Genomic DNA, 21,952 nt, shown 5'->3' with positions numbered 1-21,952 from the left:
TTTGGCCGAGTCTTCTGTAACACGGGGAGTGACAGAGACAACTGAGGTTAGGATCCACGTGCAGGTTTATTCGATGTCAGAGAAGCAATGGTCAACACAGGTGCAAACAGATGTATATAGGCAGTCCAGAATCGTTGTCAAAACACAGGCGAGAGGTCGGAAGGCAGGCGGCAGACAAGGATAACTTAATAAACAAGGCTAGGGTAAATACACGGAGAAACAAGACTAAGGAAACGCGTTGTAAAGTCACTATACAGTAAACAAGACTCGGCAAAGGCAGGGAGTGTTTGTGATGTTTAAATAGTGTTTGCAATTAGTCCAGAAGCTGCAACAGCTGTGGGAGTCCAATCAGTGGAAATGGGGAAGAGTGTGTGTGTGTGTGAACGGAGTGCATGTATGAATATGTAGTCCAAAAATGGCGGATTTGTAGTCCATGTGTGTGAGATCCAGCGATCTGGGAGTATGATCGCTAGTGATCGTGACAGGTATACTACCAACAAATTACGCCCCTGTACCCAAGTAGCCTACCTAAGTTAATTTACATTTCATGTAAAAATTAAGAAATCAAAAAAGACCAAAGTATTATGCTAAATATCAGTACAAACGAACATGTTTGTTGTTTAACTTTCGTTGATAAAACAACACAATACAGCCTATAATAATGTAGGCTAGTTAAATAGAAATAACTTTAACTGCTTGAAACAGTAAACGTTACATTTTAGAAACTTCACAAATACTAATCAATAATAATATAAATAGTAACGAAGAACAAAAATATTAGCCTAGGCTTGTCACAACATAAGTCAGATGTTGAAAAAAAACTGCGTCTCTCCGCCTTTTGTTTTCTATTCATATTTTAAATTCTTTGCCAGAAAAACTAACATGTTGACTTTGTTTGGTTTAAGCGGAGACTTATTTGAGATTACAATGTTTCCAGCAGCACTGAGACGGTGTGCCTGTAGCGCATGCAGATACTTTTTCGCAACCGTGGCAAAGAGGGTATCTTGCTCCGCCGCCTGCATTTCTCGGAAACCAGCTCTACATCGCGGAGCGGCGCGTTCTCAACTACCAAATTTGCTGCTCCATTTCTCATCAACGTCTACTATTTATCAGTTTCTCTTTTGTATTTGGCCATTTTTGAAAAGGCCTCTCTGCCATACCTGGCTGGACTAGCTGGGCATTTGCGTTCAGTAGATGACACCGGAGCTGGCTCCGCATTCCATGGGCTGGGTGACATGACCGCAGCTCTGGAGGTTCGACGTGTTTGTCCATTTAACACTTATTTTTCTAAACAAGCCCAACAAATAGCTTCATCCTAATTATTGATTCGCCTTTCTCGTTCGCCACAAATCCAAAATGTTTCCAGATTGGGGATGTAATATAAGTTTTCCAGCGAGGTTCATGGCTGAACTTGAACTTGCTGTATCACGTCTAAGTTAACGTTATATTCATAAATGTATATGCTACTTGGCAACAAAACAGAAAACGTGTGTTCTAGAGTGATTGTCATCACGGTGACCGTCACAGCCCTTACATATGACATTGCATACATGTTTTATAAGCTATAAAATAAAAGCCTCAGTTATCATTATACCAAATTATACCAAAATCAAGAAAATCTTTGGATTTGTTTGATTCATAGATTGTAGGCTATTTTAAAAGCTGATATTATATAAGAAATATTAATAACTGTAATTTTCAAAAAAATTTAATAAATAAAATAAAAAAGGGGTTTGTTGGTTGTAGCCCACCCTAAATCATCAACAGCCTGCCACAGCACAGAGGTGATCTGCATCAGCGCTGGTTAATGTCAACTCTGTGTGAAACTGTGACCAGAAATATCCTTCTTTCAATTTGCTTCTTTGGCAAAATGCGTCTGTAGAAACGTGTGTTTGCATGTGTTACCATCCAGAGAGTTAACAAATATTTGTTGTACATTTAGGGGCCGATCGCAAAGCGCACGCCTTTACGTTCCAAAAACGCGCGGCGCACCGCGCTGCCTTTTATGGTTGACAAAAAAAAAGAAGCCCTGCACTCTTTTGTATGTCACTAGAAAACGACTGAATCAGCTGGTGTGCGCGAGTCGAGTTGCTGTCGATGTTAAAATTGTAATTTTAATAATATTGTGATATTCAAGATCTATAAATACAACTCTGGATAACTTGAAACAAAGACCACAAGTACTCTCCTCCATCTTTAAAAATTTGCCATACTCACATTGACAACCCAAACCCCGCTGTCACCTCAACAGAAACCCTGCAGTGCTTTCATTTGACTGAACAATGAAACAGAAGTAACACGCTTTTCCGCTCGAGCACACAGCACACAACGGCAAAACTTGAAGCGCGCTAAGCGAGCATAAGCAGAGCGTAAAACACTGGCTGCAGTCAGTAAACCATTTAACAGATGCCCCGTATGCAGCCAAACTTTAAAAATGTATAAAGCATATTTTAATCGTTTAACTGATACCATTCATCGGTTACAAACGCGCTCTTTCGGTTATTGCTTAATCGGTTATTTTGAGCATCCCCAACTAAACCGCATGTGCAAGCTCTATTTTTTTTTCCTCTCACGGCCGCACGCCGGAGATCCGGCATGGTGCCGGAATACTTTAAGCCCTGGTAAGATCATGTTTATTACTAAGAAAACTAAATCAAAATTATATTTTAATTGAACACATCTGATCACATAAGGTACGCACAGAAAAGTCTGTTTAGTGTTGTGGAAAGGCAAAGCTGTATATCTGTGGTTAAACTGCCACCCAGCGGTCAAAAGCTGCTGGCGCACCAAGTACCGCTGTCGCCGCGGTATGAATGGCGCCAAAAGGAACACATTGAAGTAGTAACATCTGTAGAAGTGCTCTTTAAGCACTTAAACATTTTTTGTACTTAAGTATTGCAAGTAGTTTATTTCAAAATTTACTACTCAATTACTGAAAGTAAAAGTATAAGTATTGTGTAATGTAGTTATTAAAGAAAGCAGTCAATAGACATATTGTTTTGTTTATTTTAAATATCTTTTTGGGGCACATGATTAAGCAGAACGCACACACACACGTACACTGCCCTGCACACACCTAATTATACACTCTCTCACTACACTCTCACACATTCATACTGTACAAACTGTACTTTCGAATGCTCTAACCCCAAATCCTATCTCTAAACCCAACCCTTACAGGAAATTATGTGTAGTTTTACACACTCATACACTCTCTCTCTCTTACACACACACACACATACACATACACAAACACACACTCACTCACACTTTAGGAGTTTTTGAAGTTTGATTGATTGATTAATACCACATAAACTGGAGTTCCATCTTCTGGAAGCACTCTTGAAACTAAACTAAACAGGTAAATTAAATCCTGTTGCACTAATTTACTTGATTTTGATTTTATTGTAAAAAACAAGAAAACATGTATATTACTGTGTTAAATGAAAATCTGAAATATTTTATGGCTTATGGCTATGATTTAGTATTCAAAAATGCTTCATTTTGATTATGTTTTTAATTAAATTGGTCTTACACTTCATATTTTCTGATTTTTATAGTATATTTATTCATTCTGGTACTTTCACCATGAACCAACATCTCAACCATTTGGTAGAGGCCGATATTTTAGAAATTATGGGATGTGTTGGAAAAAAAATGCATTGATTGTGTTAAATAGCGACATTAGGAGTTAAGAAATGCAATCAAAAAAAAAAATTCTATTGCTTTTTTTGGTGTGACAGTTTTTTGTGATTCAATTTTGTTCTTTAATACAGCAGTAAGATATATGAACTGTACCCTTAATTTGACCTGCTCAAAGAAAACACTCTTTCTGAAAGTATCAAACAAAAATCATGCACAGAAGACAGCATGAGCATTTATAGCAAATAAACTAATGTAAATATTATCCCGCCTGCTTTTTGAGTGCTGACAGGCGAGGTCTTTACCTTCTCAACAGAAAGGGCTGCTATCGGCTTTAGAAATGAAAGCGCAGTTCACTGATGGTGGGAAGAACAGCCGCGGTTACAGTCTATATGTGTATAATACGCGGCTATCACAGGTAATCCAAAATAGACACAGTGGAGAAAACTTGCACCTCAGACACGCTCGTGTCTGGATCCACAAGTATCGCTTTAACAGCCAAGAGTAGAGGAAAAGTTACCTCACAAACAGGCCAGTAGATAAAATGTCCAAAGTGAGAGAGGCAGAGATGGAGTCTTACAACATTTCTCTGTAGTAGTGAAATAGCAGCTCGCGTGCTGTGCTGCCTTCACTCGCCCTCATCTCCGTTCTTCGCCATAGTGTTGCGACATCGCGCATTGGAAATAAATGATGTCAGTACGTAATAAAAGGTTATGATCTATCACTGAACCGATATCGATCATTTTGACACCCGTAGTATCGAGTAACGATACAGCTCATAAAAAAATCTATCTGAGTAAAAGTATTAAACTCATCGAAAATATGTACTTAAGTAAAAGTGGAAGTAGGAGAAAAAACAATACTCCAGTAAAGTACAGATACTGCCTTTTAGTACTTAAGTACAGTAGTGAAGTAGTTCTACTTCGTTACTATACATCTCTGCTCGTGATAATGTGATGGTGTGCTTTATCATTTTGGGCGTTTTACGTTATAACTAACGTGATTCAAATGATGGGTCTGCGACAGAGAAACTAAGGGTTTTGGGAAACACTCATCACTATATCGTTCTTTTCCCAAACGATGCATAGTTCGGCGGCAAGTTACTGTATGTCGTTGTTTGGGAAACGCACCCCAGGTCCGCTAGTGCCGCGTGCCTCTTTCTCTGGGCCAAAGCGGGTTGATTTTTTAAATATTAAAGATATAGATTAATTAAATATTCAGCAAAAGAGACATTTATTTCATATTTCACCATTCAGGTAAATTGTTTGTTATTCGAAAAAAAGAACGAATATCAGCGCGCAGTCTAGTTGCTTTTTCGATTTATTTTAGGCCTGTATTCAGCTGACAGCGCACGCACAGCCATGATACCGAGAGAAAACGTAGGCTAAATTGTTAATAAAAGGGAGCAAATTGAAGTAGTGACATCTGTAGCAAAAGCTAAAATATTAGTATTTTTATGAGAAAATTTTAATTCTTTTGTACAGATATCCATCAGAACTAACAGCTATAATTATAGGTTTGCAATGGGTGGAAAGAAGTAAGCTAAATAGGACTGTAATTTGTTCAGATTCCGCATCCGCACTTAAAAGTATAATATCTACAAAAACTGATAGAGACGATTTAATAATGAAAATTAGAGCTGAACGATATTGGAAAAAAATTGACATTATGATATTTTTTAGACAGAATAAAAACAAATAATACTTCAAAGAACTGTTCTTCTGAAAGAACTTCTTTCCAATGCTCAGAGTTCCAAAAACTAAAATTAACTAAATAAAAATAAATAAAACCCAGCCTGGGAGAACTGGCAGAACAAAAATTGTATTCTATATAATACTAAAAGATACAGCCCTGCTATTGTCATCTGCCTGTCACAAAACAGACACAAAGTTTTTTTTATGTTTTGATTTAATTTAATTAATTTTTTTACATTTTTAGATTTTTTTCATGTTTGAAACTGACTTACAAGGGGGCAGAACATGGCTGTGTTGATGGTTTGGTGCTTGTGGAAGATTTAGCAGAACATGGCTGTGCAAATGAGGGGATTGATGCTTGTGAGGGGTTGGCAGACAGTATCAGGAGAAAATGCTTTAAGTGCATATGATTGTGCATTACATACAGGGTAGCACAGTGGGTAGCGCTGTCGCCTCACAGCAAGAAGGTCGCTGGTTTGAGCCTCGGCTGGGTCAGTTGGCATTTCTGTGTGAAGTTTGCATGTTCTCCCCGTATTGGCGTGATTTCCTCTGGGTGCTCCGGTTTCCCCCACAGTTCAAACACATGCAATATAGGTGATTTGGGTAAACTAAATTGTCCATAGTGTATGTGTGTGAATGAGAGTGTATGGATGTTTCCCAGTGCTGGGTAGCAGCTGGAAGGGCATCCACTGCGTAAAACATATGCTGGATAAATGGTGGTTCATTCCACTGTGGCAACCCCAGATTAATAAAGAGACTAAGCCGAAAAAATGAATGAATGATTATGCATAGAAGATGTTGAGAGATGTTTGATATCTCTGCCTCTGCTGATTTCACTGTAAAATTCTTCCACAAAGAACTAGAGCAAGTTTTTTTTTTTGGCTGGTGGAGGACCAAGAATGACTCAGCAGCAGCCTCACTCTTATCTATTTGGGTGCCTAAAAGTTAATAAGTGATGGGAAGCTATGCTAAGGTTAACTAGCTTAGCATATATTTTGCTGTCTGCAAATACAGTAATTTAAACGTACCATAAAACTCTTATAAGTGCATACAATTCGACACAACTACACAAGCATCGTTTTAACCTTTATAACCGAACGTTAACGTTACTCTGTCAACAGTCTATTGTCTTAATTACGACGCTAACAGAGCTAACTTACGTAAACAGAGAGCAACAGATTGCAGACGTCAATAATGCAGCGTAATGGAATAATATACCGATCGAACTCCGCTTTAAGTACGCTACAAGTTTATAAACTGCCTCTGGAACCCAGTTCAGATACAAAAATTTATTTAACAAAAATAGTAATGCAGTAAAGTATTGCAAAGCCTTCTCTGTTGCTGTGTGGAGCAGCAGCCTGCGTCAGTCACCTTTTACCCCGGCCCAACCCCGCCCCCCGACTCTTGAACGTCTCACTCACTCACTTTTTCTTGTTCCCGAATACAAATAATTTTTCAAGTATTTCTTCGAAATTAGTATTCGTAAAACCACGCTATTCGTGCTTACCCGAATACCGTATTCGGGTTCGGCTCCACCCATAATATATATATATAATTTTTTTTTTTTTTGCTTTGCATCGCACCTCCTGCGATGTGACAATCCTGAATGCGCACATCGCGATTTCGATGCTGAAACGATGTATCGTGCAGCCCTAATATAAATTTATACAAGATTATATAGACTTATATAAATATTATATAGAGTAGAGGATATAAATGTACATATTTGTTGGGTACCGGCACATATTGGAATTATAGGAAATGAGATGGCAGAGACATTGGCAAAAAAATTATTAAAGAAAAATCGAGTAGATATTAAATTACCTTTGGGAAGGAATGAAATGAGATCAGTAATTAATAAGGAAATAACTAATATTTGGCAACAAAGATGAGAAAACAGCAACACAGGTAGATGGTTTTATAATATTGTCAAAACTGTTGGGAGAAAGGAACAATTTCATGGAAGACACAGAAGGAAGGAAGTAATGATTTCAAGGTTAAGGCTGGGTCCCACTGGATTAAATGCAACACTTGCATTAATGGGTAAGCATGGAAACGGTATGTGTAAAAAGTGCAGTGTGACTGAAACAGTAGAACATGTACTTTTTGCCTGCAATAGATATGAGGAACAGCGTTACTATCTGTTTACTAATATTACAAATAGGCCAGTGAATGTCATAGACCTTCTTGGGAAAGGCTTGAGAGATTATATATATATATATATATATATATATATATATATATATATATATATATATATATTATATATAGGCCTTAAATATAGGTCTCTGTTAACATTTTTAGAGGACACCGGATTAGGTCATAGGATTTAGTAGGGTTTTGATGATTCTGTCCATTTGAGTTGAGAAGCTCAGTACGGAAGATGGAGCTGAACATGCAGCGCCAGCTTTGGTCTGAGAACTGATGCCCCCCAAAACAAACAGACATACAGATCCATCACCCAAGTGCACGAGAAGTACAGTAGGTGGCAGTAATACTCCCAAGGAGTGAACGGCCAAAAACAAAAAAGGAGAAGACTGCATTGTTCGAAAGCATTTTCAGTAAGTAATCTTAGTTTAGTGACAATATCTTTATATTCTGTGTTATACTTATAAAAACTAAGCACTTTTATGTACACAAACTTTTCTAACTGTTTAAGTGGTTAATTTGTCAATGTCAGCCTTCATAAGTGAACACGCTTTGCTTTCTGTTATTAATACCACTTTACTTTTGTATTGTTTTTTGACAGTTTCACTCTAATTCAATGCATATTGGAGTAAAAATTCAGGAGTTTTGGAAACTATAACCTGGCTCCAGCCTTTATTTGAATGGAGTTTGGCTTGCTGCTTAATTGTGTTCACGCACACGGAAACGCATAAGGAGGAGCAATATATTGAATGAACGCGATCAGCTCTAGGATGCTGCATTTGCATTTGCATGCTGACACTTGCATGCTGACACCTGTTTAATGATTTAGTGTTCACTCAAAGTTCATGTAAATCATTGACCCGGACATAAGAAAAATAACATTTAAATTAATTTCAATAATCAGAGGGCAGTTTCATTTGGTGAACCCCTTTCATCTGTAAGTTTGCCATGTAGTTAATGTCAAAAACCATGTGATCTGCTCAGTGCGACTAGTTCCTGTCAATCAAACAGCATCACGGCTGAGCATTAAAGTGGACTAGTATGTATGAAGTATTGCTATAAATACAAGATGTTCTGCACAGTGAAAATAAATTAAAATTAATGAAAAGATATAAATGATTTCAGGCATGACTGTATATGTTTAAAAGCAACTGAAAAAGCACAAATATCAGGCACATCAGAACTTCTTCAGACCCACAAATCACTCAGACTCCTGATGTTTAAATGCACTTGCTACACGAGGAATGAAAGAGACAACTGAAGTTTAGGATCCACTTGCAGGTTTATTCGAAGTCAGGGAATCAATGGTCACAGGTGCAAACAGATGTATAAAGGCAGTCCAGAATCGTGGTCAAATGTAACAGACGAGAGGTCAGAAGGCAGGCGGCAGACAATGAGAAAACTAAACAAGGCAAAGATCAAAACACAGAGAAACTAGACTAGGAGAAATGCGTTGTAATGTCACTTTACAGATAAGGATCGGCAAAGGCAGGGAGTGTGTGTGTTGTTTAAATAGTGTGTGTAATCAGTCTCTGACAATCCTCAGCTGGTGCAAGTGTAATCAGTGAAAATGAGGAAGAATGTGTGTTTGTGGAACGGAGTGCATGTATGAAAATGTAGTCCATGAATGGCGGATTTGTAGTCCAAGTGAATGTGTGAGATCCAGCGATCTAGGATGTTACGATCGCTGGTGATCGTGACAGAGCCCCCCCTCTAAGGAGTGGCTTCCAGACACTCCTAATACTGTTCAGGCGGGAGGTGGAGTGGAGGCGGAAGAGGGGGAGGGATGGAGGGCCAGGACCATGTAGAGGAGGCGTACCTGAAGCATGGGGCTGAGGAGGGCCTGGAGCTGAGGAGGGCCTGGAGAGTGGAGCTGCGGAGGACTTGGAGAGTGGATCGGCCCTGGATCATGGAGCTGCGGAGGGCTTGGAGCCTTACTTTCAGCAGACATCGGCGGGTCATATGAACCTGGTGGCCATTCAGGAAGCTCAGGCGGCGGCCATTCAGGGAGCTCAGGCGGCGACGGCCATTCAGAAAGTTCAGGCGGCGGCGGCCATTCAGAAAGTTCAGGCGGCGGCGGCCATTCAGAAAACTCAGGCGGCGGCAGCAGCTCTGGCAGCAGTGGCGGCTGTGGCTCTGGCAGCTCTGGCGGTGACTGAGGATCTGGCAGCTCTGGAGGTAACTGAGGATCTGGCAGCTCTGGAGGATTTGGCAGTTCTGGAGGATCTGGTAGTTCTAGAGGTGGCGGTGGTAGCTCTAGTGGCAGCGTCGACTCTGGCAGCTGTAGTGGCGGCGGCGTCGACTCTGGCAGCTCTAGTGGCGGCGGCGGCAGTGGCTCTGGCAGCTCTAGCAGTAGTGGCTCTAGCGATTGGTCTTTCAGGAACAGGAACAAACTCGGGACAGGAAGCCATCTTGTGTGCTGGAGGACTGGGAGCAGCCATCTTGTGAGCTGGAGGACGGAGCGGCCATCTTGTGCGCTGCAGGGCTGGAAGCGGCCATCTTGTGCGCTGGAGGACTGCAAGCGGCCATCTTGTGCGCTGGAGGACTGGAAGCGGCCATCTTGTGCGCTGGAGGACTGGAAGCGGCCATCTTGTGCGCTGGAGGACTGGAAGCGGCCATCTTGTGCGCTGGAGGACTGGAAGCGGCCATCTTGTGCGCTGGAGGACTGGAAGCGGCCATCTTGTGATCTGAAGGATGTATCGTAGGTTGGAGAGATGGTGATGCTAGCATTACGGTCTTTGTGGAGTGTACAGCAAGCCCTGTTGTCATCTGGTCATGCTGTACACTGCCCCCCCAAAAAAAAAAACATTTAGGAGTTTCCTCCACCTCTCCTACAGTGAAGGGGGACCCACTCATTTGTAGTGCCAAATCTATGTACTTTTCTAAATTCCAGTGGGGTTCGTACAGTGGCATGCCTGAATAAAGTGGCTCAGATAACCCGCCATGGAAAAATATCATCAAGCACAAATCGTTCATAGATGTTAGGTGCTACCTGAATAAAGTCCTTAACATAGTCTTCGATGGAGCGATCTCCCTGACGAAGACGCATGAGTTGAGCTCCTGCTGGACCCATAGTATGGCCGAGTCTTCTGTAACACGGGGAGTGACAGAGACAACTGAAGTTTAGGATCCACTTGCAGGTTTATTCGAAGTCAGGGAATCAATGGTCAACACAGGTGCAAAGAGATGTATAAAGGCAGTCCAGAATCGTGGTCAAATGTAACAGGCGAGAGGTCAGAAGGCAGGCGGCAGACAATGAGAAAAGTAAACAAGTCAAAGATCAAAACACGGAGAAACTAGACTAGGAGAAATGCGTTGTAATGTCACTTTACAGATAACAAGACTCGGCAAAGGCAGGGAATGTGTGTGTTGTTTAAATAGTGTGTGTAATCAGTCTCTGACAATCCTCAGCTGATGCAAGTGTAATCAGTGAAAATGAGGAAGCATGTGTGTTTGTGGAATGGAGTGCATGTATGAAAATGTAGTCCATGAATGGCGGATTTGTAGTCCAAGTGAATGTGTGTGAGATCCAGCGATCTAGGATGTTACGATCGCTGGTGATCGTGACAGCACTGTGGTAATGTTGACCAAAATATTGAATCAGTCATTTATTCTGAGTCTTATTCTGCACTCTTAAGGTTTCATTTAAATTAACAAACCTTAACATGATGCTCATGCTGAATTAGCAAGTTATGTCAAATGTTAATATGTAGAAATAACAAGTTAATGTCTTGAAATAACAGATTATACTGAAATAACTTAATTTCTTAAAATAATCAGATTTCCCTCTTTCACCACTACCATGCTTTTAATTTTTCACCATGCATTTCAGGGCTTCTATAATTGTAATTGTTGTCATATAACCCACTGGTATTTATGCTCAATACTTTAGTTTTAAAATATAAAAAGTATGATTGTAAAGATAAATAGACTTATTTTATCTTACCTAGCAACTACAAAGCACCAGTTGTACAATACAGCTGTGGCAATAACAAACAGCCAGTGGTAATACAGGTCATCAGCAGGTGCCAATATGAAAACATCAGACTTTTTCCTGATGAACCAAATTATTTTAAATAGCATTTTGTTAAACAGGCAATTGAGATCTTACACAGTTGTCCAAAAGTAATAATGCAAGCGGGCAAACTCACTTAGTTTTGGCACTCCAGTTCCCATCCTGAATATCAGGTCTACTGATGCTTAATCTACTCGGAGCAATTTGAAGTTCAGGTCCTCGGAAGCGCTCCAAGAAAGAATCTGGCCTTTCCTCCTCTTCCTGGAGGCTTTTATGGGCCCATTCTCTAAGAGTGACTACCATATTCACTAACCTGAAAACAAGGAAAAATAATCAATGTAAAATGGACATATTTACTTAAGTTTTATACTTCTATTTTACTTGAAAAGTTTACTTTCACCACCCAGTCCAAATACTTGGTATTTGTTTTTGTTTGTATTTACCTCCTACTACATTCCCCATGATTTAACTATAGTAACCATAGTTAAACTATAGTAACTATAACTAAACCATAGTAACTACAAAATGAACTATAGTTTTACTATGGTTTTTTGTAGTAAAACCATAATAAATACAAAATGAGCTTACGCAAAATGTCTCAGATTATACATGTAACCATGCTTCCCTGAGCCATCCCTCTCTTATAACCTCCTGAAGTACAGGTGAAATCAATCCAATGCGATTGGCGGGACCTACTGTGCGTGTGTGACAACAGACCAAGTATAAAAAGCACCATTCAGATAATGAAGTTGAGCTTAAACCTCTCGAATGGAGAGCACCAGGCATGAAAAAGTATGGCAAAGTGACGTTGGTTACATGTGTTACATATGGGTGCAGCTGAAGAACTGGATTGCCCTTAAATACCATATTTCTTATTGGTTAGACATTCATGACCGTAAGTGCCAGGGCGTCTGGCGTCAGAGATCACCATGCGTGACATTTTTGTGTTTGCCCAGGTTGTTTGGTCGGCACTTGGGACCCATTTCTAGCGCTTCAATCTATATTTTAGATGGTGGGTGAGAAGGGAGAAACCTCCCTTTCACATCTTTGCAACCCAAGGCATTCCAAAGGAAAACCCCTACCTTTTCCGACACACACACACACACACACACACACCCAAAGACACATACTACTAAAATGGACCTGTAGAAATCTCAATATTCAGCCCAAAGTACATGTAATGTGTTTATAACCTATGTATTCTCTTTTTTTACTTTATCCTAATTCATACACTTGTATATACGCCCTTTTAAAGTTAATGTCCCTTCATCTCTTCAGGGTGAATCTTCATTATGCTTATGAGTGTGCCAGAGACAAAGAAAAATCTCCCGCTCAAACTTTGCCCCAAAACCATTGGCCAGTCAAGTAGAGAATGGGTGTCACTTGACCAATAGTTAAAACGCATCTACTGCCCAAAGTCTCGGCAGAAGTGCCCCCTGACAGGGCAGACCGCATTTCTGTATCCACGTGTCTCACCTGAGTCCACGTTTTCTTATTTTCCGGCAAGTTAAACTCAGTTTAGGTTTACGTCTCACGTATCCTCCAATCTGCGTCGCAAGTTCCACGCAAAGAGAAAGGACTTCTTAAAAGACTCCATCTTCCATGCATCAAAGAAACTCGCACAACGAAATAAAGTGACAGACCCACTAAATTCAGATATTTAGTCGAGCATTTAAGGCTGTGCGCCCCTTTTTTTATATGTTTTTATATTCTTGGTGGTCTTTAATAATTGTGTGGAACTGAGGTACAGTTGCCATTCTTTTGTCTAAACTCTTTATTTCCTTGCTTTCTTTCTTTTCTATGTTTTTGTTGTTTTGTTTTTTTGCGTTTGTTTGTTATATGTACGGTGGCTGGGAAGTGAAAAACAATATTACAAAGTGTGATACATTTTGAAAAACATTTTTTACCAATCATAAGACACAATTACATAGTAAAAACTAATTTACTATCAGCTTATTTTAAGTCCTGAAACAAAGTTACAATTACAGATTCCTTACGGAAAGGGAATGTCCCACACACCGGAAGTGACGTAGTATGTACCACACACCGGAAAACATCAGCTCGTGTGTGACTTTGTAGACACAGGTTAACACGTCTACAACAATAAAAATCATGTCATCATATCAACTGCGATAAACTGTCGTTTTGTCATTTAGAACTATTCTGAGAAAATATCAGTGTGAGAGTATGTAGAAACATGTAAACGCAAGTACATGGAAACAATCACAGCCTGACATATGTTAACTGATAAAGATATCGAAACCGACCTCGCCATGGAGACCTGGACAGCTCAGTTAGATAGGTCGGTTGATACCTGCACTAAACCTTATGACCAGGGTTCGAATCCCGTTGATGACGTCAATTATTTATTTACATTAATTTTGGTTATGTACTGTTCTGCTACACAAATATTAAAATCAATAATGTTTACACTGACACCCAGTAATAAGAATCTTTATTTGGTATAGGCATGTTTTGTTGCTGTGAAAAAGTGACGAATCTGCAAACGTGAATTGTTTACATCACCAGTTAACACAGACAGCAGTTAAACTGTAACACCGGCTTCATTCAGTTTACTGTAAGAGTCCTCAAGCAGATGTTTACACCGTGTACACTTGACATCATGTCCACGATTACAGTGTACAAGTGGCCCTCGTTAAAATATTGAACACATTGATGGAGTGATGCAGTATGTCTGGTGTTTCCGTCTGGTCCGCGTCCTTTATAAACTCCAAGGACCGACCACACGTAAAGCAAAACCGCGTTAAGCTGCTCATGTGTTTGCTGCAAAACATCCCTCGACTGCAGTCCATGTTCGGTCACCATAAACTTTATATCCACAGTACGAATTTCTTCTTCTTCTTCTGGTGTTTTATGGCGGGTTGGCACACAGTACGAATTTACCGCGCTCACCACCAACAACACTTTTCCCCGCCTCACTCCCGGTGTACGTTCCACGTTACTTCCGATGTGTGGGACATTCCCTTTCCGTAAGGAATCTGTAATTGTAAATTTGTTTCAGGACTGGTAAAAGTGTTTTGCGTTTTTTTTTTTTTTTTTTCTGAAATGTAAATTTGTTTGGTCCTTGGTAAAATAGTTTTTCCTATGTAATTGTGTCTTATGATTAGTAAAAAATGTTTTTCAAAATGTATTTTTGTCTTAAGCTTTGTAAAAGTGTTTCACACTTTGTAATATTGTTTTGCACTTCCCGGCTACCATATATATGTTAGACTAGTCAATAAATCACACCAAAACCACGTTGGATTGGCTTTGTTTTGCCTCACAGAAAAAGTCACCTTAACGATAGATCTTGCTACAAGCTACAAGCAAGTATAATAAAACAGCTATTCATCTACTTCACAAGAAGTAGTTATAATTCCCTTTCTGAAGAAATAAATAATTACAAAGTCCGTTCGGACATTTATTGAAATGACAACTGTATTTTCACAAAAAGTGTTTTTAGGTCTGTCTTCTCAATGGTATAGAATTATGCACATTTATACATATGCAGACTGCAGACACATGTGTAGAAATATATACTATTAGCCTGTTGTGTAATATTAAAGACAACATGGTACAGTAATCAAGTATGCAATAGCTTATTCAGTTTAATTTACATTTATTTGTATAAGGTATATAACAATGTGAATAAAAAGTGCATTGTCTGTAAAACTTCTTTGAAACAATATGTTTAACAAAACTAGAATTGTATTTACAGGGGTGGGTGTCAGAAAGAACAACTGAAGTCTAATACAAATTGTAGTATTTGCAGATAAAACATATGCATTAACTTTTAAAACTTGAATTAATAAAAAAATAATTTTGTATCCGAAATCCTTGCAGAGGCAGGCACTCTCTGTTCATAGGTGAGTCATAAAGTAATAAAGTCATAAAAATAGTCTTCATAAAGGACTATATTTCTGGAAAAAATATATACTGTACTCAAACCATGGCACTGTCAATAATTAATGAATGATGTAATTAGATTTCATGCTTGCAGCCCGTTTTCGATCATATATCAATTTCATTTAACATTTATCGTTTTTCAAAAAGGAACACGAATTAACACGGTCCCTAAATTGTATGGAGTTAGATTTGTTTCTTTATTATTCATTCAAAAATATTTAGTTTTAAAGAAAAATTAAGTATGTAGTAATAAAAAAATAAAAGATTTAAAATAAAAAAACATGTTAAATCAAAAATATTTAGTTTTAAAGAAAAATTAAGTATGTAGTAATAAAAAAAAAAAAAGATTTAAAATAAAAAACATGTTTAATAAAAAAACTTATGTCAATGATAATAAAATATTTTGGATTGCAAAAAATAAACAATTGTCCTATTATGCAGTTACCACAATTTTTATTGCACACTTACTAATTTTGCTCTCTTTTCTGCTATCATTTATTGCACATCTAGAATTTTTGCTTGCGGGTTGAAATGTTTTGCTTGTGTTTTGAACCCTTGAATGCTGGGGTTAATTTTGTGTCTTTATTATTCAAACAAACATATGAAGTTTTTGACCAAAATTAAGTACAAAGCAATTAAAAAATAAAAGATTTCAAATAATAAAAAACATTTATTTAAAAAAATTCACAGTTCAAAAAATAAACTTATTGCAGTTTTATGCAGTTACCACCAGATTAATTTTGCTTTCGATTTTGTTTAATTTTTGCGGATCTAAAATCTTTGCTTGTGAGTTGAAAAGTTTTGCGAGTTGAAAACTGCAGCTCAGTGGGCGGGATCTTCTGAACTATCTGTTTAGTAAAGCATACACTCAGTGCACCACACAGCGGGCTTCCACACAGGTTCTGTATCTTGTTTATATACACTGTGAACAGTAGCTACGCTAATTATTCTCCTTATTCTCCATTTCCACCTGGGGATACTCTTCCTGAGGCCCTCAGACTATGCAGAGTCACTGATTCGATCCAAGACGAACGACGAGATGATCCCAAGGTTGCCGTATCCTGAGCAGCTACTGTGGTGGTCATGAAGGAGTGGAGAACATGAGACTGATTCCTGTGACGCTCCAGAGACAGGCCAGCTTCCAGCCTCCGCCGCTAAGACTGCAGCTCTGCACAAGACGTTTGGCCAGCAGAGAAATTAAAATGGTCGTGCCCAACTGAATCTGGTTTCTCTCAAGGTTTTTTTTCTTCACTTTCGCCAATTAGTGAAGTTTTTTTCCCTCTCCGCTGTCGCCACTAGCTTGCATGGTTCGGGATCTATAGAGCTGCGCATCGTTGGATTTGCTCTTCAGTGTTTGGACTCTCAGTAGTGATTATTAAACCACACTGAACTGTCGCTGTCACCGGACGGTAGCTTTGCTGCGTTTGTTTGGAGTTTAGATTTGCAATTTACATTTTTATCATAAAATACCTCCTCATTCACTAAATATTTGTCTCTCCTACTTGGGGTGAACAATCCCTTAACACACTCATACAAACAAATCTACTTTTAAACGTTCTGTCTCTCGAGCATCCGCCTGGTGTTTGTAGCTTTAGCCTGCTAGCACCGCTGGTCAGCTAAAGCTCCGACCTCTTTCATTCACTTATTTTCTCACTTACTGGCTTTGCTCCTCACCTTGTACAATGTCGCTTGCGTGTCTGTCCTTGAGTACAGGAGAAGCATCGATGGAGGCACTGGAGCTGGAAGTAGTGGAGTCCCAGATTCGCTCCCTTGAGACGAAGCGAGCAGGGCTCAGGGCTAAGCTCTTGATCCGTACTCGCTCGTCTGAGGTAAGTGTTCGATACAACGACAATTCTCCTTCTTTCTCAACCCCGTGTGCTTCTCTGTCCAGGCCCAGCTAACTGAGGACACAGTTCGCCCAGGCGTCGTTCACGCCGACACCCGGCTACCACGGCCCCTGGGTGCAGCCGCGTAAGGTGCTTACCGGGTCCCGGGGCAGAACGTCTCCTCCGGTGTTCGAGATCCCCACGGAGAACCGATTCGCCCCTCTCCGCGAGACAGGTCGCGATGTGGCCATCATTGGCGACTCAATCGTGCGCCACGTCCGCTCCGCTTCCTCCAAAGGTAACAAAGTACGCACTTTCTGCTTCCCTGGTGCCCGAGTTAAGAATATTTTTGCACAGATACCTACTATCCTGAGCGCTGCCGAGAGCCTCGGTGCCGTCGTCCTCCACATGTGGACGAATGACACTGGGCTCTTCAGGAGAAGACTTCAGGAGCCTGATCGAGACGGTTCGACGCACCTCGCCCGCTACGCAGATCATCGTTTCTGGACCGCTTCCTACCTACCGCCTAGGAAATGAAAGGTTCAGTAGACTTTTTGCTCTGAATGAATGGCTATTAACATGGTGTGAAGAACAGAAATTGCTCTTTGCCAATAACTGGAATCTTTTCTGGGAGCGTCCTAGGCTTTTCCGCGCTGATGGGCTGCACCCCAGTCGAGCTGGAGCTGAACTCCTGTCGGACAACATCTCCAGAATACTTCACTCTATCTGACTAGTAAGTAAAAATTCACAAAATTCACAATTTAGCCATACAGACTCCTATTCATCCCACATAAATAACAGTAATGCATACCTAGCTAACCCCATAGAGACTGTGTCTGTTCCTCGCATTATTAGATCAAGAAACAAACGTACTGTGTGCTCCAGAAATAATCTATTAAGAATTAAACCAGAAAAACCACTAAAAAGTGAAAATACAAATTTCATGAAGCTTGGTCTCCTAAACATCAGGTCACTAGCACCTAAAGCACTTATCATAAATGAAATAATAACAGATAACAATCTTAATAAACTCTGTCTCACTGAAACCTGGCTGAAACAAATTGACTATATTAGTTTAAATGAAGCAACTCCTTCAAGATTCTTATATAAACATGAGGCTTGTCAAACTGGTCATGGTGGTGGAGTTGCGTCAATCTTTAGTGATATTCTTAATGTTAATCAGAGAAACGGACTTATGTTTAGCTCCTTTGAAGTATTAGCGCTTAATGTTGTCCTTCCAAACACTATGCAAAAACCTATGTTATCTCTCGCTCTAATCACCATATATAGACCCCCAGGACCCTATGTCAATTTTCTAAAAGAGTTTTCTGATTTTATCTCTGACTTACTAGTTAAAACTGATAAAATACTAATTGTAGAAGACTTTAACATCCACATAGATGACGCTAACGACACATTAGGGCTCGTGTTTATGGACTTACTACTTTCACTAGGGATAAAGCAAAATGTTATTGGTCCAACCCATCGCCTAAAGCATACACTAGATCTAATTCTGTCTTATGGAATTGAGGTCATTGATGTAGACATTATACCACAAAGTGATGATATTACAGACCACTACCTCTTACTAAATAAGCTGTGTTTACCTGAAATTAGCAGATCCGCTCCGATATATCGCCCTAGTAGAACTATTGTTCCATCCACCAAAGATGAATTTATAAATAACTTACCTGATCTTTCTCTACTTCGAAATGCACCCGCAAACGCAAATGACCTTGATGTAGTAACCAGCAGTATGGATGCCATCTTTACTAGCACTCTAAATACTGTGGCACCCATCAAACTAAAAAAGGCTAGAGAGAATAAAACTACACCATGGTATAATAGTCATACCCGCGCTCTCAAAACAGCAACCCGTGCCCTGGAACGTAAATGGAAAAAAACTAGTTTAGAAGTCTTTAGAATTGCGTACAAAGACAGTATGTCCAGCTATAGGAGGGCTTTAAAATCTGCCAGGGCTGAGCACCTCCGCAAACTGATAGAAAATAATCATAACAATCCTAGATTCTTATTTAACACCATTGCTAAATTAACAAATAATCGGTCATCTTTGGAACAAAATGTTCCACCGCAAATTAGTAGTGATGACTTCATGAATTTTTTTAGTGATAAAATAGAAGGCTTTAGACAAAAAATAGGAGATATTAAACTTTCTGCACCGCCTTATACTTCAGATCCAGTAAACATGCCACTGAATCTAAATAACCTACAGTGCTTTAAAATCATAGAACAGGAAGAGCTAGACAAAATTATAAATAGCTCTAAACCAGCTACGTGTATATTGGACCCAATTCCAACAAAGTTACTGAAAGAATTGCTACCTGTTATAGGAGAACCTCTTCTTAACGTTATCAACTCTTCTTTATCTTTAGGCCATGTTCCAAATCCTTACAAGTTAGCTGTTATTAAACCTATTAATGAGAAACCACAACTGGACCCCAGCAACTTAGCTAATTATAGGCCTATTTCAAATCTTCCATTTATATCTAAAATACTAGAAAAAGTTGTTTCTGCTCAATTATGCTCCTTTCTGCAGACGAACAATGTTTTTGAAGAGTTTCAGTCAGGTTTCAGAGCTCATCACAGTACAAAAACTGCATTAGTGAAATAACCAACGATTTACTCTTAGCTGCTGACCAAAGGTGCATCTCGCTATTAGTTCTACTCGATCTTAGTGCGGCATTTGACACCATTGACCATGGTATCCTCATTAATCGCTTAAAGTCTACAGGTGTCCAGGGACAGGCCCTACAATGGTTTAAGTCATACTTAGCTGACCGTTACCAGTTTGTGAATATTAATGGACAGCCTTCACAAATCAGCCCAGTAAAATATGGGGTGCCTCAAGGATCAGTTTTAGGCCCTTTGCTGTTTACAATATACATGCTACCCCTGGGAGACATTATTAGAAGACATGGGATCAGCTTTCACTGCTATGCAGATGATACTCAATTATATATTTCAACTAAACCTGACGAGACGTCTAAACTGTCCAAGCTAACTGAGTGTATTAAAGATGTTAAAGACTGGATGACCAACAATTATCTTCTCTTAAACTCAGACAAAACAGAATTATTACTTATTGGGCCTAAATCCTGTACACAGCAGATCTCACAACTCGACCTACAATTAGAGGGATACAAAGTTAGCTTTAGCTCTACTATAAAAGATCTGGGTGTCATATTAGACAGCAATTTAACTTTTAAAAATCATATATCCCATGTCACAAAAACTGCTTTCTTTCATCTGAGAAATATTGCTAAGTTTGAAGTATGCTATCCATCTCAGATGCAGAAAAGCTAGTCCATGCTTTTATGACTTCTAGGCTGGACCACTGTAATGCACTGTTTGCTGGCTGCCCAGCATCCTCTATTAACAAACTTTAATTAGTACAAAATGCAGCTGCCAGAGTTCTTACCAGGTCTAGAAAATTTGATCACATCACCCCAATTTTATCCTCCTTACACTGGCTGCCTGTTAAGTTTCGTACTGAATTTAAAATATTGCTTCTTACATATAAAGCTTTAAATAATCTAGCTCCTGTTTATCTAACCAATCTTCTGTCTCGCTACAATCCAACTCCCTCTTTAAGCTCTCAAAACTTAGGGCTTCTGGTAGTACCTAGAATAGCAAAGTCGAGTAAAGGAGGTCGAGCCTTCTCATTTATAGCTCCTAAACTCTGGAATAGCCTTCCTGATAATGTCCGAGGCTCAGATACACTCTCCCAATTCAAAACTAGATTAAAGACCTATCTGTTCAGTAAAGCATACACTTAGTGCACCACTTAGCGGGCTTCCACACAGGTTCTGCATCTTGTTTATATACACTATGAACAGCAGCTACGCTAATTATTTTCTTTATTCTCCATTTCCACCTGGGGATACTCTTCCCGAGGCCCTCAGACTATGCAGAGTCACTGATTCGATCCAAGACCAACGACGAGATGATCCCAAGGTTTCCATATCCTGGACCAGGCCGTATCCTGAGCAGCTACTGTGGTGGTGATGGAAGTGTGGAGAACATGGGACTGATTCCTGTGACGCTCCAGAGACAGACGAGTCTTCGCTGAGGCCAGCTTCCAGCCTCCGCCACTGAGACTGCAGCTCTGCACAAGACGTTTGGCCAGCGGAGAAATTAAAATGATCGTGCACAACTGAGCCTGGTTTCTCTCAAGGTTTTTTTTCTTCACTTGCGCCATTTAGTGAAGTTTTTTTTCCCTCTCCACTGTCGCCACTAGCTTGCATGGTTCGGGATCTATAGAGCTGCGCATCGTTGGATTTGCTCTTCAGTGTTTGGACTCTCAGTAGTGATTTATTAAACCACACTGAACTGAGCTAAACTGAACTGAACTTAAACACTACAAACTGAACTACACTGTTCCAATTTACGACCTTTTATGTGAAGCTGCTTTGACACAATCTACATTGTATAAGCGCTATACAAATAAAGGTGAATTGAATTGAATTCAGCTGAACTGAACTTAAACACTAAAAACTGAACTACACTGTTCCAATTTACTATGACCTTTTATGTGAAGCTACTTTGACACAATCTACATTGTATAAGCGCTATACAAATAAAGGTGAATTGAATTGAATTGGAACACCTTATTTTATTGGTCAATCTTGATTGAGGTCACAGGTTGGCCAAGCCCATTACATTTTTGTGCAGTTGGAATGGACTTCCTGCCGTGACAGGAG

The 21,952-nt window shown here is 39.6% G+C and overlaps 1 protein-coding gene across 1 annotated transcript in view; it reads right to left on the bottom strand.

The window, feature by feature from the left end:
• cnga2a (cyclic nucleotide gated channel subunit alpha 2a) overlaps positions 1–21,952 on the bottom strand; it is a 165,489-nt gene that overhangs the window by 38,507 nt on the left and 105,030 nt on the right. The window contains exons 3-4 of the mRNA XM_056472951.1: positions 11,636–11,812; positions 11,431–11,538 (exon numbers count right to left, since the gene is read on the bottom strand). Of these exons, the coding sequence (XP_056328926.1) occupies positions 11,431–11,538; positions 11,636–11,812 (285 nt within the window). The remainder of the gene's footprint in view (positions 1–11,430; positions 11,539–11,635; positions 11,813–21,952) is intronic.

The sequence above is a fragment of the Danio aesculapii genome, chromosome 14 (assembly GCF_903798145.1).
Source record: "Danio aesculapii chromosome 14, fDanAes4.1, whole genome shotgun sequence".
Classification (NCBI taxonomy): Eukaryota; Metazoa; Chordata; class Actinopteri; order Cypriniformes; family Danionidae; genus Danio; species Danio aesculapii.
The sequence above is the reverse complement of the archived record's forward strand: the minus strand, read 5'-3'. Positions and strand labels throughout refer to the sequence as shown.